This window comes from Aplysia californica, unplaced genomic scaffold, assembly GCF_000002075.1.
Source record: "Aplysia californica isolate F4 #8 unplaced genomic scaffold, AplCal3.0 scaffold00001, whole genome shotgun sequence".
NCBI classification, from domain to species: domain Eukaryota; kingdom Metazoa; phylum Mollusca; class Gastropoda; order Aplysiida; family Aplysiidae; genus Aplysia; species Aplysia californica.
In genome coordinates this window covers 5,234,520-5,252,018 of record NW_004797271.1, presented here as the reverse complement: position 1 = coordinate 5,252,018, position 17,499 = coordinate 5,234,520, and the positions used below count along the sequence as shown (strand labels likewise).

Sequence of the window (17,499 nt, the reverse complement as noted above, 5' to 3'; positions counted from 1 at the left end):
GAACTCATGAGAACTGCAGGTTTAAAAAAAAAAAAAAGGCCCAACCCTCACTTCTCACATTCATTAAGATCAGAAAACAGAAAAAACAAGACAGGCCATCAAAGACCTCAGTCACAAACATTGCTTCAAGGTACAACAGATATCCAGCAACGGTAATTTCCTGTCTAAAAAAATATGTCCCATGAAATAAATACACCCCAATTGTTGGGGGGTTTTTAATCACAGGGACAATAGATGATGGATCTGGAGCATAAAGCGTTTTTCAATAATTGAAAGATACGAGAAGTGTGAGCAGTCTTCTGAATAAGTATAGGCACGGGGACTGTCAGGTTCATGCATGGAGACAACTGAATCAGAAGCTTAGTTTTAGTAAGAGTATTACGGCACATGCAACACAATTAGGTTATATAAGTGCTGGAGATTAGAGGTGTTACAAGAGAGTAGTAAACATACAAAAGGAGGAAAGATAAAAAGACGATAGTTATTTAATAGGAAAGAAGGAGTAAACCACACTAGAGCACCTGCCAACCACCCACTAATCAGAAGCATATCACTGGAACTTTGGTGAAAACAAAGAACAGCAAATGCCCAAGACATGCACCGAGAGAGCCTGTACACACCCTCAGACTTGTGATGGTGAACTCTGCGATGAGCTTGATGGCCTCCGGGTAGTTGTCCACTTTTACCAACTCCCCCAGCTGGTAGTTGGATTTGAGGCGAGCTAGCAGACGGCAGAACTCATGGTAGTTGTTTGGATCTGACAGTCCCTGTTACATGAAAAAATGAATGGAAAACAATAATAATAATAGATCGTCCTTAAATGTTTGATGATGACCAATACATCCGCAGAGGAGAATATTTCTCAGGCGAAATAGAAGAATTTGAAGAATTAAAGGTTACTATAACTTGTGGCTTTTGCTATGGAAAACAAATAAATGAAAGAATTAGGGCATAATAATAAAATCTGGAAGACTTTCCCCCACACATTGTCATCACATCATAAAAAGTTAAACACTGATAGCAACATTGGGTACAGCTTTGAACATTCACAGAGTCCTATACATTGCATAGTTTCATGACTGCCACTGAGACAAAAACATTATTATCCTGTTTCCCTTCTCATTAATTTACTTTATTGTAATCCTTCCTTTTGTATCATCAGATGTCAAGAGGAGGAGCAATTTTTGGTCACGGGCTTGGTGAATTGATTCTGTTGTAGATAGCTTATTCTGTTGGCAAACCACTTTGACAGAGTACAGTCAAATTTTTCTTGATGCACCCCGACCTTTGTAACCTGATTCTCTCGCATTGTAAGCTAATGCAGCTGTTTGATTTTTTTTTGGGGGGGGGAGAGGGCATCCTCATCGGGTGACCACAGCACTTTAATTCATAGATGTTCAATATCTCTTCTAGTTAAAGTTGTACGAAAGAAAAGAGTGGCTTTCTCTGAAATGATACAGCCATCATACAGAGCACTGGGAAGCACTAAATGTAAAGTCTCTCTTCAAAGCACTGGATACATTTAAAAATTAAGCTGCATGCACCTCTTCAGAAATTTCAAAGAAAAAGGTTGTTTTGGGGTTATTTTAAAAAAATTCAAATATGGTCTGGTTATTTGGAGAAGACTTAACTTATGAACAGAGTAATCTTGGAGAACACAATGTGAAATACACTCAGGCAAGCTTGCACAAAATCCAAGCCACTATCCAGTCTCATCAACCTGCCCCATTACCTGAGGGCGTTCCAGAATTCCCCTGACCCCAACGACAAGATGGTTGATGAACTTGGCTCGTTCTGTGTTGTTGAATAGTGACCGCCTCACAGACGCAATTTGTACTAAGCATGACAGAGCCTGTGGCAGAAGACGGAAGGAATAATTTGATATATTTAGAATGTCACAGGAAAATTTGATTTCAAAATGACAAGATGAATAAACTGACTATAAACACATTTCTAAAGGTCACTCTATTCTAGACACACAAAAAAACCATGTAACATACCAAAAAGGGTAGTGTTAACTCAATTACATGCAACTATAAAACAATACCTGATAAATGTCATGAAAAAAAATTGCAACGAGTAGATTATGACAATCTGAGAAGAAATTTTAATATTGTTTTAGTCTGAAAAATCAGTATTAACTCGTATAGGAAGTATACACAATCTCACAGCGGCAAGTAAAGTATCTCAGAAAAACAAAGTAGCACCAAATAAAAACATACAAATTTCGTGGAGTGAGACAACATGTAAAAAGAACATGCTTCATTGCCAACCCAACAGAGACATATACCAGTAGTATTGTCCAAAAGACATAAAATACCCCTTCAGCTTCATTATCTTTCGTTTATTTTTAACAGTTTTACTGTCATATCAAATGGAATAAAAAGGGGTTGGAAAAGAACACAGTAAGGATTTTAACATGCAAGCTTATAACAAGAGAAATATGCTGTATAAAACAAAGAATAAAACCCACCAGTGGAGATAATGATGAGGGTAAACCACTGTACAAGTCAAAGAACAGTTCCAGTGTGCTTACATCAAGGAAGGCTGCGGAGTGATTTTTTAAAAAAGAAAAAAAACCCACATGAGAAATTTGATGATGCTGCAGAAAAAAAAATACCAGAAGCAGTTTATTAGGCAGATAGAGGAAACAGACATTGTTTTTACAGAATGTTATGCAGGATTAGAAAAGAAAAAGAAAAGGCCCTCGAGTGCTAACTCTTAGTAACAGATTTTGGTTAAAGAGAAAAACAAAACAAGCGCTAAAATAAAATGACATTTACGGATAAAGAAAAATCCATGATAAATACAAAAGGGCATAAAAGGCAACCTCCGGCTTGTGATAAAATAGGGATTACATTTATGGAAGATGAAGGCGATGACGATTGATGCAAATGACCATGAAGCAGAGACAATGGAAGAACAATTTTCCCACAATCACCACAGATTTGGAAGCCCTCGGGATAAAATGTTTAAGTCACCTGATCGCCAACTGGTAGGGATTTGAACTGTACACAAATCATCCGATGACTCATCTGTTGATGTTCCGATGAAGTCGAAAGTCAAACAGTTGTGTGCAAGCCGTAAGGAATAGGACAGGAGACTGTGCTGAAAAGCAAATCACAAAAAACTTAGTCAGTATTGTAGGTTCCTTATGAGGACGGATGGAAATGGCGAACAAATTCTTTGTCTCAGGCAGCACACTTTGCAAGACTTTACACTGTAATCAGTGACAGCCTCTCAGAGGTGCCACCCTGCAACGTAAAAAAAATTCTAAACTTTTTCACACCCCGTGGAAACAAGCACACTGGGAATTAAAATTTATGGATCCTATCGTCTCATACATCTTGTGCCAAGACTATTTTAAAAATAAAGTGCAATATGAAATACATAAAGAGCTCAAAGTATAAATAGGCAAAACCCTGACATTTTCAGAAGTCCAGATTTCCGGGTTTATCTGGGAAAATAGCACTCTCCTCAACAAATTTATGGCTTCAAACATCACTTAATGTATTACCAAGCTCCCAAACTCATAAAAGGTGTCCAAAACCAGAAAGAATGTACACCAAAAAGGTATGTGGTGGAGTAGTCTACACAAATGATAACCAGATTAGGCAAATTTTAAAAAGCCAGAATTCCACAAAATACCAGGAAATGGCAGCCTTAACAAAACCAACCTGGTTGTTATCATTCAAGTCTAGAGACTTGATGCTCCCAGCAGCAGACCGGAGCAGGGAGCAAGCTAGTTGAAAGATCTCAAACAGCTGAGTGTCACGAAAAGACGATGCAATCTTTCGATGCTTTGTAAGTGAGCGACTGGCTTCTGACTATAAGAGAAATAAAAAAACAAAAGCTTAATAAGTATTTGTTCAAATTATCAAAGGTGAACAGGATCAAATACATCAACAAGAGACCCTTAATCACTGCAATCAAAATATTATAAAGACATCTGTACTGAGCTAAAACAATACCATAACGCAGCATCAAAAGAAATTTTTCCCAAAAGTGAAAAAAAGCAGAAAGTATCTTTACTTTATGAAATAAAGGCGATTCTGCTCTAAAGACCACTTGTCCAAGACAATCACCAGTACAAGAGAATTCTCACCTAACAGGTTTTTTTTCTATCATAACGACAGTCCAAATTGTAGTCAAAGCACTGAGCTCACTGGAATAATATTATACAGTCAAACCTGTGTAAGACGGCCACCCATTGTCAAGGAAAAAAATGGCCGTATAAGATAGGTGGCCGTCTTAGGCAGGACTGATCAAGATGAAGAAAACAAACCATTCCCATCTGAGGTCCCAATCGAAAGTAGCCACATTGTTGTTATTTTTTGTTGTTGTTGTTGTTGTTGGTTTGTATTTTGTTTGTAATTTTTATTTTGTTGCCAATTTTGCACAAGGGTGACAATAAAACGAAATGTAGCAAACGAGGAAGACCGAGTGCCATGTTAAAACAAACGCATGGGTCGTCACCACTCGGAAAACGAGCGACGCTTCTGTCACAAGTTCATGTTGACGTCCTTTGTTACTTTGTTACAGACTGGGTAAACAGTGACCACTCATCTCATTTACGATTTGTGTATGAGTTCTGGGCGGGGCTTATGGGTTATGAGGGATCACACGCTTACCTCACCAGCAGCTGAAAATTGGTAGCTATTGGTCAACAGTGGGAGGGGCCTGCGCAACATAATCGGTTGGAGGGACTACCTAACAACAACGACAGGGGATTGAATTATGACGGCTCACCACCTTGCGGCTCGCCCACAACGCCAGGGGCCAATGCACAGTTTGTGACAAAACGTAATGGAGTCACTAAGGTGGCCGTCTAAGACAGTTGTTATTGCTTAGTGTGATAGGGGTTGTGTGTTAAAATATGGTGGCCGCGGACGCGTTGGACAGATGCCCGTTTTACACAGTTAAATTATATAGAAAAAACGCAAGGGGGGAAATGGAAAGTGGCCATTTGTACAGGTGACCGTCTTATAGAGGTAGCCGTCAGGGAAGGTTTGACTGTATTACTCTACAGGGACTCAAATTTATAAGAGAGCCTAAGAATGAAACAGTGACATTGAGCTGTTTTTGTTTCTAAGCATCTCACTTCATTGTTTCACAAGAGTGGAAAACACATTTTGCAATAATTCTTAACTTCTTAAAGGAGAAGAACACTTTTGAACAGCTGTAAAACCAAACTCAATGTGTGTTGATATAGATATGAGAAAAATCTGGTGAAACAAAACTAGAAATGTATTTTTCAAGTTTGGAAGCTACTTTCTCTAACCAGATATATGTCTACCAAATGGCAGAGCTATGAGGCATAAAACTAGCTTCAACATGAAAAGTAGGTTGTAATGAACCGCAGCATCTTTAACCTAACTGAACTTGAATAAAACTTGGAAAATAATACGTTTACATAAAGCTCTTTCACACAAGACTAAAAATAAAGCACTCGTACCATTAAGAAATGCGAGCGTAAAAGCTTATATTAGAGAGAGAAAACAAAAAAAACAGTATTCTGTTGGCAGGTGACGGCAGAATACCTCACTAACTTGGTTCATCTCGCACACGAGTTGAGAAAGCAGCTGGACTCCAATCATCACATGGTGTGTGGAACCACTCTGAAACAACAACAAAAATCTAAATTGCATTAAACTATTTCAAATTCAAAGGATCAAAGGACCCACAAGAACAAAAAGTATGAAAGTATTCAAATTTAAAATGGAGCAAAACTGTATAAGGACCAACTCACAAAATATTTTGCATAAAGCTCATCTTTGCTTTTACAGGCACAGGAAAACTGGAAAATACTGATAATTTTAAAAAGCTTAACTTGGCTGTGTTACTTTTTTCTAACTGATGCATTCACATTTTGTAATCATTTAATTCCAAACTTTTTTAAGGTATCCAAACCCAAAACCTCATCATAAGGGAGAAAAAAAAAGCTAAAAGTAGTCATTGCATTTGACATTGCATTACATCAGAAACAACTTTTTTTTAAACCAATGCAGAAAAAGCAGCTAGAGTAATCAAGAAAGCTATCAATCAACTTGCTTTTACTCACCTGAATAAATTTTCCAACATCATTCACAACATTGCGAAAAACGAATTCCTCTTTGTTCACATCAAACCACCCATATTTTGTAATCCTTGCAAAAAGCTGAGGAGACATAAAAGTAATTAACTTATGATGCGCACAGCTTTTTATAATGGTAATAAAAAAAGGGGGGAAGGACCGATAAGTGTCTGTGGCCGGAGTGAGAAACAAACTTCTGTCTTGCTTAATTTTCTCAAACGTAAGAAAGAACCCAAACGGCAAGTACTGCTTAAAGAGATCTATTGTTGAAAAAGCTGGTACTAAGACACATGCAGAAAAGCAGTGTTCTTTCTTTACTTGCATTTATATCTATACAGCACATATCCATACTCTATAGCATACTCTAAGCGTTTTACAACTATTATTACCCCGGCAGACCCTAGAACACTTAGAAACATTCTCAGCTTACCAGGAAGCCAACAGTACAAGCAGCGGATTACAGGCGCTCAAACACAAACTGACAAGATCTTTCACTGTCTATAGCTAGGTAGCCATTCCTACCCGAGTGAAGTGAGGAAAATCTTCATACAGTGCCTTTCCCAAGGACACACATCAAGCCTCTGACATGATTCACAACAGCGTGAAGAACCTTTTGATGACATATTGGTAATAGTATTGTTGACGCTATTTTAAAAAACTTCGGATGAAAAAGACCAATAACTGTCTAAATCCCTTTTCAAACTTGATGCTGTGGTACGATTGACACCACAAGACTTGTTCAGCAGCTTTTACAAAACAGTCACAACAAATTCTCACCTGAACTAGGGCCTGTGAAACATAATGAGTCAGCTTTGGTCGAGTTGCAAGGTAATTCAAAACGTAATTGCCTGAAAAAGACAAGTATGAAAACAACCTGAACAGCAAATAGAAGGGAAAAAATGTAATAAGCAGCAAACCACTTGCTTAAACATGACATGATAAGTAGAGCAGGCAATTAACTTGCTTTTAATATGCTTTGTAACTAGCAATACAAAATGGGACTTACCAGGCGGCTAACAAAACAAAACAAATTAACTTTCTTCTTTGAAGCTGAATGGAGCTCAGAATTCAATTTTGCCAATGGAACAACATGCGAAAAACAAAATTAATTAACTAATGAACAGCAACACCCCCTGAAAAGTTCTTCAATAGTTACGCTACAGCAGAACACAAAGTTATATCAACGAATGAATAATATGTGAGAACTGTCAACTTACGGATATCCACACGTTGCTCTAATGGCAACGTTACATTTGGTCTGTACACCATCTTTGTCAGGGTGGTAGCTGCAAGCAACTGTGCATATGCAGACTGCAAGAGAGGGAGAATTTAAGCGCAAAATTAGATAGGAAAGAGTGTTCTGAAAAGAGTAAAAGGCTCATGTATATTCTGGTAAAGGCAAAACTGAATTAAGCAACTTTGCTTTTGTGTACCAGATTTATCTGTTGTGCTTGCACATTTGTAGCTGTCTAACTTTAGAAGAAATAGGCACCAATGACTAATTATTTGAAGAAATGGATGTTTCGGTCTGAGTGAAAGATATCTTAGTTTCTGTATATACTGCATCTATGTCTCTAATTAAAACTCGCTGTACAATTTGTTACACCTCATGGAACAATTAAAATTAAGTAAGAATGTTTGTTTTAGTAAGGTTTTACGGCGCTCGCAACCGCAACTGCATATAATATGGTCATATGAGCGCCAAGGGTTGGATGTCAACAGAGAAGTCCAAACAGGGAATCAGGTTTACTCTGCTCACCTCTCTGGCCTCAACAGCACAAAGTCCGCTTCGACTACCAAGGCACGCAGCCAATAGCAGCTCACAAGAAAGTGACAAACATACAAAAGAAGTAGAGGAAAAAATGAGGATAGTAAGGATGAGGGGGAAAAAAGCAGCAGTTCCCCCTACGTTGTTCCGGCACAGTATGAGCATGACATTGATAAATCAGCCCATATAAAATCTACTGTTCATAAGAACATGTTAATATCCCCCTTTGAGAATGGCCAAAAGACACTTCAGTCAGTAGTCAGTAGCACTGCCCTGGTGGGGGGAAGTGAGAGAGTGTAGTTGGCAGTGAACAACTAACACCTGCAGACTGAAAGTTTGCATTACCTTTTTTTTTTTTGTACACATCACATTTATTTTGTCACAACATCAAACAAAAATGGTGACTGTTGAAAAAATTCAAGAGACTGGAAACAATAAAAAGGCTGATACATTATAACCATCCATTCATAACCATAATCAAATCGCTACATTTTTAATTCTTCTAAACCATAATCATGTAATGATGGAGGTTCTAAACATCGCTGAATCTGTGATGTCACTTCTTCTGAACAGAAATGAATAGGAGTCAGTAGATGTAATGATCCCTTAAACCAAAAAAAAGGAGAAGAGAGACGAGGGTACCGGTAGTACAAAGTATCCACGTGCATTCAGTTTCCTACGGAAAAACTAAAATGACGCAAAACATGCAGAAAATTACTCACTTGAGTAGCATTTCCTTAGATCTCTGTTGCGGTCAAAGACGGACAGGGTGGACTTGTTACTATATTTGGCTTACAGAGAGATAATTTATGCTTTAAAAAATTGGGTGGTTAATTTTACTGGAAGAGGAAAATTATCATCAGTCCCTAGAAAAATTAAAGCCATTTAACTGAGACATGGCTTTGTTTCAACTATACTACAAATTCGCACAACAAAACTTCCATTCTACTTGAGTACAAAAAGAAAGTTAAGTCGTGCGCGACAGTGAGTCACAAGGTATGTATCCTTATAAGACGCGACCACATCGCGCTAAATTTTTAGTCGCGTGCAACAAAAGAAAACTGTCTCCTTATGCGCGACTCAATGTTTAGCCGCATGCAACTGGCTAAGCCCTCGAGCAACTGATAATTCACAGAAGAGAGAAAGTGGCATATTTTAATGTCAAGATGGACAAGGAAGTACAAAGTCCATCAAATGGGAGTTGTAAGAGCCGCTGACATTTTTTATTCCATACATGATGGCCAATCACATGTAAGTCCTCCTCCTTTTCTCCTCCTCCTTCTTTTCTCCTCTCCTCCTTTTCTCCTCTCCTCCTCCTCCTCCTCCTTTTCTCCTCTCCTCCTCCTCCTTCTTTTCTCCTCTCCTCCTCCTCCTCCTCCTTCTTTTCTCCTCTCCTCCTCCTACTGCTGCTGCTGTCCATTAAAAAAAAAAAATTTTTTAAATCACGAAACTTGTATTGGGTCGAATTAAAGACAAACAAACCCCCCCCCCCGTAAAAGGAGACAAGCTGTAAGGTTTTCACGCTCATCCACCATGAATATTCTACAAGGGCGATAACAAACAGTAGCTTACATTTCCTCTCTCCAACAACAACTGGCACTTGTTAAGACAATCTGGAGAGTTGGCAAAGGACACCAATGCCTTCTCTGCCTCAGCACGAATGTTGCCATCTGCAGTTTCATAAAGCTGCTTGCACAAGTTCTCCAGCTGCAACAGTTCCTGAAGATTGTAAAACAGCATTACATACAGTGAAACGAAAAAGTGAAGAGACATTTTCACAACTAAACTAGATCTAGTAACACATGAAAAAAAAATTTTTAACAACAGACAAAAAGTCAATACACAAATAGAAGTGAGGGTGATTTCTTTTATCATAAAATTATGCACCCACTCCCCAAAATACAGCAGGAATAAACAATATCTAATAATAAATTTTTAAACTCATTTTTACAATACGTTTTTACTGTCTTCGTCCATCTTTTTTTTAACAGATCATCTCTCTCATCAAACAGTCTATAGCATCATTTTTTTAATCAATTTTTTTCTCATCTAGTATTGCCTTTTTAATAGGGCCGATACGTACATCTCATTTTTTCTTGAAAGCTGTTCTGTAATCCTACGTGTTGTTTTTTTAAAATTCACCTCAAGGGCTTCCACCCACTATCAGAAGTTAAGTCCAAATCATTGGCTTCCACTACTTCTTATGCAATGCATCTGGCTGCATCCTTAAAAGTCTAGCCTTTATTTGGAAACTACAGTTATTTCCCAAGCTAAGAATACAGGAAAGAGATGTCTCGCAAAAGTCTGGGAAGTATTTTATAATGCAATTTTTTTAAATATAAAAACCTGAAAAGAATTAAGTTTTCTGCTTTTGTGGTAGCTTCCAGTTTGTTTCACTTTCACTTGACTTGTTGGATAGTTCCTAGCATGTGACTACAAAGCCTGTTCTTATACCAGTAACCATGCCTAATAATACTCTCTGTATTCTTAGTTCTTTCTCCTGTCCTTCATTTTTCAATTGAAGAATGACGATAATACACTAAATGGTCCAGTGTCAGTGTCCATGTGTAGCCAGGTCTGGACAGGGCCATCTTTTTTTGGGGGGGGAACCACCTACCACAGTTGGAGGACAGTGGTGGGGCTCATGATTTGTAGAACTGACCAGCTTTCACTCAAACAACGACACTGACCCCCCCCCCCTCCCCCGGGTCTTACACTGACCCTCAGCATGAGCCCTTAGGTACATGGTCCCCTTCCACTAAAAATCCTTATCTGTCCCAAGCCGAAAGAGTCTACAATATAATCAGAAACAATACAATACATAATTAACACACAAAAGCACTGAAAAAAGTATACAACAATTTCCTGTGGTTAGCTGTGTGATTCTCAGGAAAGTAGTCGTAGGTAGGCTACCTATTTGACATTGAAGAAACCAAGGACAGGCCGAGGCGTGAGCCACGGACTTTTGAAGACTGCTTGAGTAGCGGTCGAGGCGCAGAGCAGAGAGTTGCGACCAGTCAGTGCAAGTTGGATCACTACATGAGGTGGGTGTGTGTAGTTAAACCACATGCATGTATAGTTAAACTACATTTCCAATAAGAATCAACCATTATTCAGCACACTTCTCAAAGAAGGTTTTAACCTGGGAACTATGTCAAATGCTTTTTCAGAACTCAGTGTTTGGTTTGGGGGGGGGGGGGGGGGCAAACTAACAGTCTCTCGCCTCTCACTAGTTATTAAGTCTAGCACTGTCGACTGCCACCCCGTTAATTTGTTCTATACGGCAACTGGGCAATCCTCGCAATCACCAGTGTCTGGATTTTGGCCCTAGCAAGGTTATTGTGTAGGAAATAAGCAGCGAATAGAACACCAAACAACTAAAAACTCAAACAGCAAATAAAGATTAGAGTCATGCCTGCACGAAGTGTGCTGACAATGACTAGAGGCAGGTTTTAAAGATAAATATTACTAATTAATGAAATGTATATTTTTTAGAGTTGCTGTCCAAGGCAGTATCCATTGCAAGCAACAGAGAAACCAAACTGGCAAAACTGAAAGTCAGGAGGGTTCTCTTAAGTACTCAGTGGCAACTAGCAATTGCTCAGTGTGCCGACCTGGTTGACATCACCACTGAGTGCGTGATACGAAGTCACTCCTCATGATAAAAGGTAGTAAAAACAAAGTTACAGCCAGCATGATAAACAGAGATGAAGGAACGACTTTCAGAGTGTGTCAATACACCAGTGTCAGTGAGCCCTTTCTCTTAGGGTCTCTGCAAATCAGCAGAGCGTTTAAAATTGAATGTTGATTACATTGCATTTACTTTAAAACTGAATGAAAATTATCATCAGCAATACAGGTCTCTCGTTTGCCAATAAAAAATGGCCTGCTCCACTAGTCTTGCCCAGCTAACGAACCGCTCCTGCAATCATCAGACCAGAGACAGACTTGAATCAACACTCATTCTACTATAGAATTCATGATTCTCAAGTATGCCTACAACGTGGTTGTAACAGAGTTTTCTTGATCCTACTAAACCTAACATTATTTGCTTGCTGTCAGACTCTAGGTCTAGACTGTAATTTATAAAAATGTGACACACACAACAGCCCCAACAACACTTTTGTGCCACAAACCCCAATCATGGATATGGAGTGGTATTTTGGAAACACATGAAGCAACAGCAAGCACCTAGCACACTTCTGTAATTGGGCCAAATATAGACGACATACTTCCGCCATCTATTTTTTTCGTCTTCCGGGGTTTCCCTCGCCAGTTACTGTTAACTTGATCTCGCTGTGTTTGTTTTCTTTTTTAATTAGACTGTGTCTTTTAACAATCACAGCAATTCTCGTTAGAAAAATTTTCCTTCTCCCCAAAGTAGTACACACACATACATACACACACATAGCGGTTGCGCACACACACACACGCGCGTGCCTACACACAAGCGCACACACACAACCCAAACAATCGGCTATGAAACCTTCTCTGTGACGTAGCCCATCACGCATTAAGCGGGCCCGCCACAGTGAGATCTAGTCAACTGGGAAGGGTGCCCGGATGCATTCATTACTTCAAAATCAAAAAGTGACATTCTAAAAGTAGAAGTCACAATAAAGGACGAAGTGACTATTTCTCCGAATGCTCGGAAAAATAAACTAAACTTGATCTCTATTTCTCCTAATGGTTTCCGTTCTCTGGATTTTTATTTTTATTTTCGAGATTTAGGCGTCATCTTTCATTCTGCCATTCTGCAAGGACTGGGAAGAAGCATAACTTAGCATTCTTTGCATCGAATTCCATTTCTAGAGCTAGAGATTTTTAAATGTCTGATTACATCATATTTAGATACTTCAGTTGTGGTTGGGGCAACATTCTCGGACTACACTTTGATTTGAAATTTATGCTTTCATAAGGTACTGAGACAAAACAAGACTGCTTGACCTTGGCAGTAGGCCCTACCTATTTTGCATTATATTTAAAATTCAGTCACCCTCTAAAGAAAAAAAACTAAAATCCTTCATGTAGCCTAAATAACAAAAAAATCCTTCAACGACCCCCCCCCCCCCCCCCCCGCCTTGTTCACACCTTACACTATACACGCACACACAAACTCAACTCACACACACACACACAGACACAGTTCACACACACACACATACGACATACGTGACACACACACACACAGCCACTCACAGCGCCCGTGCATGGGCCACTCCATTCGCAAATTACCAACAAATCTCGAGAACGGAAATCGTTCGGAGAAATAGAATCTAGAGTTCAAGTGTATTTTTCCGAGTGTTTTTGGGCCACCTCTATTCTCACCCGGGATGAGAATAGTGCAGGCGAGTCTTTTGGCTATTCTCACCCGGTGCGCGTTCACCGTTATAGCCTATATCTAGGCCTCTAGGCCAACAAATTTTGCGTTCACCCTAAACCACAGAATTCTACACTGTGATAACAGAAAAATTACACTTGTAGAATTCTGTGCTGTGAACAAACGTTGCATTACAACTGTACTTGTAGCCTACTAAAAGCGTACAATTTTGTCAGTGGGCAGTGGAGAGAGAGAGTGAGAGAGAGAAAGAGAGAGAACAAAACAAAATGGCGACCTGCGTTGTTCGGCTCGATTCGAAAAGTTAAATAGCTGTAGCATCTTTGTAGACAACCAAATTAATTTACTTTTGTGTTTTAACATCATTTTTTAACTTTGTTTTGGTCAATCGATCGTCCACACCGATAGACAGTATTCAGAAAGAGACAGAGAGAGAGAGAAGAGGGGAGGAGTAGATCTTGCGAGAACTTCCGAGCGGGTGAGAATAGCCACTTTCTTGGAGAAATAGAGCCGGCCATAAAAGGAGGCCTGCGCCTCTCTCTTTTTATTCCCAAAAAAAATTCATCTCTGAAGATACAGTCGTCACTAGAACAAAGGACAAAATAAACAGTTTGGCTTTGGTCAGCCTGGTTAGTAAAACATTTATAAACTAGGAGGTGCTGAATCAGGGTTTCAGCACACACTCTCTTTTTGCGTGAATTGACGGTGATTTAGCAGGTGGTGGAGTCCAGTGGAGACATCAAAGACACACACGAAAAGCACGCCGCCAAAGGCGTTAGAGGTGGTTTTCAAAATTAATAGCACAATGCAAGCCTAATTCTATAGATGTGGCACGTGCTAAAATCAGATTTCATGAGTCAAACAATATATTGAAGTTGAAAAGTAAACAAATGCGTCAATGCCAATGTGTGTGTATTCAAAATTGTAGTCACCTGTTCGTCCGCCATTTTTGTTTTCCTCCGCAATAATCTGACCGCAAGATGGCGCGAGTTCTCCAAAAACCTGATAAAAGCTCTCTGTTGATTGGTTTAAATAGAAAGTTTTCCAGGGAAAGCCCTCAATATTGTCCAATGAATCTGTATGAGACAAAGGTTCTCAGCGGGGAAACCACCGGAAACCTCCTGGAGTAAACATTGAGAATCCCCATAAACAGAGATAGAGACAAGAAACAAAAATAGACCAGTGACTAAATATCGACAAACAAAAAAAAGAAAGTGGAAAGTGGAGTGAAAGTGAAATCCGGTCGCATTTTCAAATCTTGGCAGCCCCAAGAAAAAGAAATTAATTCTTTTATTTATTTTGTTTTAATTTTTGCCGATGCAGTACAATTGCAGATCATATATTTCGAAAAAAAACAATGCAAAAATAACATTTTTTCAACGTCAATAGTCTATATTATTTTTGGTTTACTTTGCTTTCAGTCTTCGGAGAAAGATGGACTGTATAAATAGAGCAGGACGGAAGACACACTGGAAAAGATGCAAAATTTATTGAGAAAGGTTTTGGAGCTTAAAATTGATATGAGCCAAGAATTATTTAAAAGTGTCTGGTTAAAAGTAGTTAAAAGGGTAATATTACGTTCCGTCTCTCTTTCATCTGCGAAATATTCTTGTGTTGTCTCCCAATGGGCTTTTCCCTCAACTTTTTTTCTGAGATTTTCTCTTTTCTTTTTCTCATGCTCCTTATCTTTCTGAGTCTTTAAGGACGTGCAAGCGGACATGTCCGATCAACCGCAGACTAAAGATCTCGACAATGTTGTAGCAAATTCGAACATACGCGAATCATAAAACACGGACAATTGACCGCAGCTTTATGGAATGCATTTGTGCTAATCAAAACAGAATTGGGGAATCTATAGAAGCAAAGAATCAGATCTAGTTGTGCTTCTTTCTTTCCACATGTGCCCCCCCAAAAAGCAGCCATGAAAAGCCTTCAATTTAATGAGTTAATCAACTTCGAAGAGCTTGGGTTGGGACAGAGAGAGAGAGAGAGAGAGAGAGAGAGAGAGAGAGAGAGAGAGAGAGAGAGAGAGAGAGAGAGAGAGTTTGTGTGTGTATGTGTTTGTGTATATATGTTTGTGTGTGTGAGGGAGAGGAGAGAGAGAGAGAGAGAGAGAGAGGGGGGGGGGGCGAGGAGAGAAAGGAGCCATGTCACGTGTCACAGTGTGATGGAAAAGGCGCTCGTCAATTTTAGGGAAATATGAAGTTATTGGTACCATCTTAAAGTCTGTCCATGTGCCTTGTTTTTGATGGGCAAAATATCCATTGATCTTGAATGCAAGGTTATTGAAAGAGGTGGGGGTCGCCAGATTTCAGATGTAAAATAAGCTGAAAAATTGCCGCCAAAATCGAGTATTTCCTTAGCTTGAGAGTCCGTGCATGGCCTTCGTGATACTCGTTATAACGAAGGCCATGGTCCGTGGAAACTGAAAATTTAAATCTGTATATGCCTTTAAAGGGGGGGGGGGGGTACACATGGAGGCTATCTCGCTTATTACAGGACCGAATTTTACCATATTTCACACATATAACAAGCATAGTAAGGAGTCTTGAAATCCGCAACCAAATTTGAGAAAAAAGTTTCGTTTCCATGGATACGCCGCCATATTGGATTTTATTGACATGTCTTACGTAATGAATACCGCACTTATTGCTCCTGGAAATTGATTTGGTTTTTTTGCAGGCGTGTTTACAAACATTAGATCTAAAAATTTGTCGTTTGTTTTTTTTCCTAATCGAATTAGAAATTTGTTAATGAATTTTTTCCTGAGGTAGCATTCAAGTTTGCGAAAAATCCGTGAAAATCCACACTCCAGACACCAACAACAAAAATCTATTCCATATATCAAAAATTCAACAGAAAAATATTTAGTATTACCTCTTCTCTTCATTCTGTGAAAATTTCATGAAGATTGGATGAAAAATGGTGGAGTTATTAAAAAAAGTATAGAGAAAAGTAGCATTTTGAGAAAACGGCCGAAAAATAAAAATAAAATACTGACTTTATGAGGAAATGGCGGTTACAAACATGCCCGGTATGGGGAAAAATAGGATTTTTGGGGGTTCTTATGCCATGAAATAGTTGTAGGAGAGGCTGAGGAAGCTAAAAATGCCTACAACTCTAATTCCATGATTTTGAGCCGAATTTTGATTTTGGGGGGTGTTGCCCCCCCACACCCCCACACCCCCCACCCACCCCTTAATCAACGTTTTTCAGTAAAATTCAAACAGAGATATGTTCTTAAATGGGCATGCAAGGTGTTGAGCCAATTAATAAAAATTCGATAAAAATTCCCAAGCCTGCGGAAAAATGCCAGTTTCTTCACCTTCATATTTTTGGGGCGATCTCGAGCGCCTGATTTCACCACGCTGCCTCACATAATAATATGCTGCTTACTGTCAATAAAGGCAAACCTCGTCTGGGTGACATCACAGACACTATCATCTCGTGTGGTGAAGTAGAAAATTTTGCCAGCAAGCAGACAGGGATAATGGATCAAATAAATTCCATTGTAGCGTGCAGATGCGGGAACCTTACTGCGAATCCTCGGCCTGTATTTTCCTCTTTTAGATATTTCTAACCATCAATGATTTAACTTTTGGAGACACCACCTGGCCTAATATTACATGCAATATGACAAACCTCCCCCATTTCCTTTCAGGCTTGGCGAAGCAATTATTTCCGGCTGACAACACACGCTGGTGGGTTCTATCGGTGGTCTTGAGAGTGATTACTTACATCTATAGCTATGACGCAACATTCAGTTCTCGTGTCTCGTACTAACAGCGAGTAATTACAACTCCCTGTTACTATTTCATTCTTTCACAAGGATTGCTTATAACGTGTGTCAGTTTCAGTTTCAAGTTACATGTACTACCCAAAAGGAAAAGAGAAGAGGGAGAGATGCGCTATTTAAAGAAGAGTGACCACCACAGAAGATTCTTTTCACTGATTATGAAACTGCTCACGTAATCATTACACTGTCTTGCTTAGTGGAACTATAATATTATATACTTCTGTTGCAAATTTCATAAGGTTAAATTTCATGTTATTTTTCGATTGGTGAGGGGATTTATCTGGCCTTTTCGGGTTTTGTGACGCTTTAAAAAAAACAAAAAAACATTTTGATTGACTGATAAACACTTTAAAATCTTTATACCTTTGTCCCCTAAATTGATCATAGTCGACGTTTCCATTGTTTTGCTGAAAAGCTGACATTGTAATAGCCTGCATAATAGCATTCTCTCTCTCTCTCTCTCTCTCTCTCTCTCTCTCTCTCTCTCTCTCTCTCTCTCTCTCTCTCTCTCTCTCTCTCTCTCT

General features: G+C 39.1%; 1 protein-coding gene across 2 annotated transcripts in view; it reads right to left on the bottom strand.

The window, feature by feature from the left end:
- The window catches only part of LOC101853269 (exportin-7), a 37,363-nt gene extending 23,212 nt beyond the window's left edge, over positions 1-14,151 (bottom strand). The window contains exons 1-11 of one of the 2 annotated variants that reach the window (XM_013084720.2): positions 14,112-14,151; positions 9,414-9,560; positions 7,291-7,384; positions 6,851-6,921; positions 6,062-6,157; positions 5,541-5,618; positions 3,678-3,827; positions 2,982-3,108; positions 2,474-2,547; positions 1,733-1,852; positions 621-767 (exon numbers count right to left, since the gene is read on the bottom strand). In XM_013084720.2, the coding sequence (XP_012940174.1) occupies positions 621-767; positions 1,733-1,852; positions 2,474-2,547; positions 2,982-3,108; positions 3,678-3,827; positions 5,541-5,618; positions 6,062-6,157; positions 6,851-6,921; positions 7,291-7,384; positions 9,414-9,560; positions 14,112-14,126 (1,119 nt within the window). In that variant the 5' untranslated portion in view covers positions 14,127-14,151. The remainder of the gene's footprint in view (positions 1-620; positions 768-1,732; positions 1,853-2,473; positions 2,548-2,981; positions 3,109-3,677; positions 3,828-5,540; positions 5,619-6,061; positions 6,158-6,850; positions 6,922-7,290; positions 7,385-9,413; positions 9,561-14,111) is intronic. The other variant, XM_013084753.2, reaches the window with a different exon arrangement.
- Positions 14,152-17,499: the final 3,348 nt, after the last annotated feature.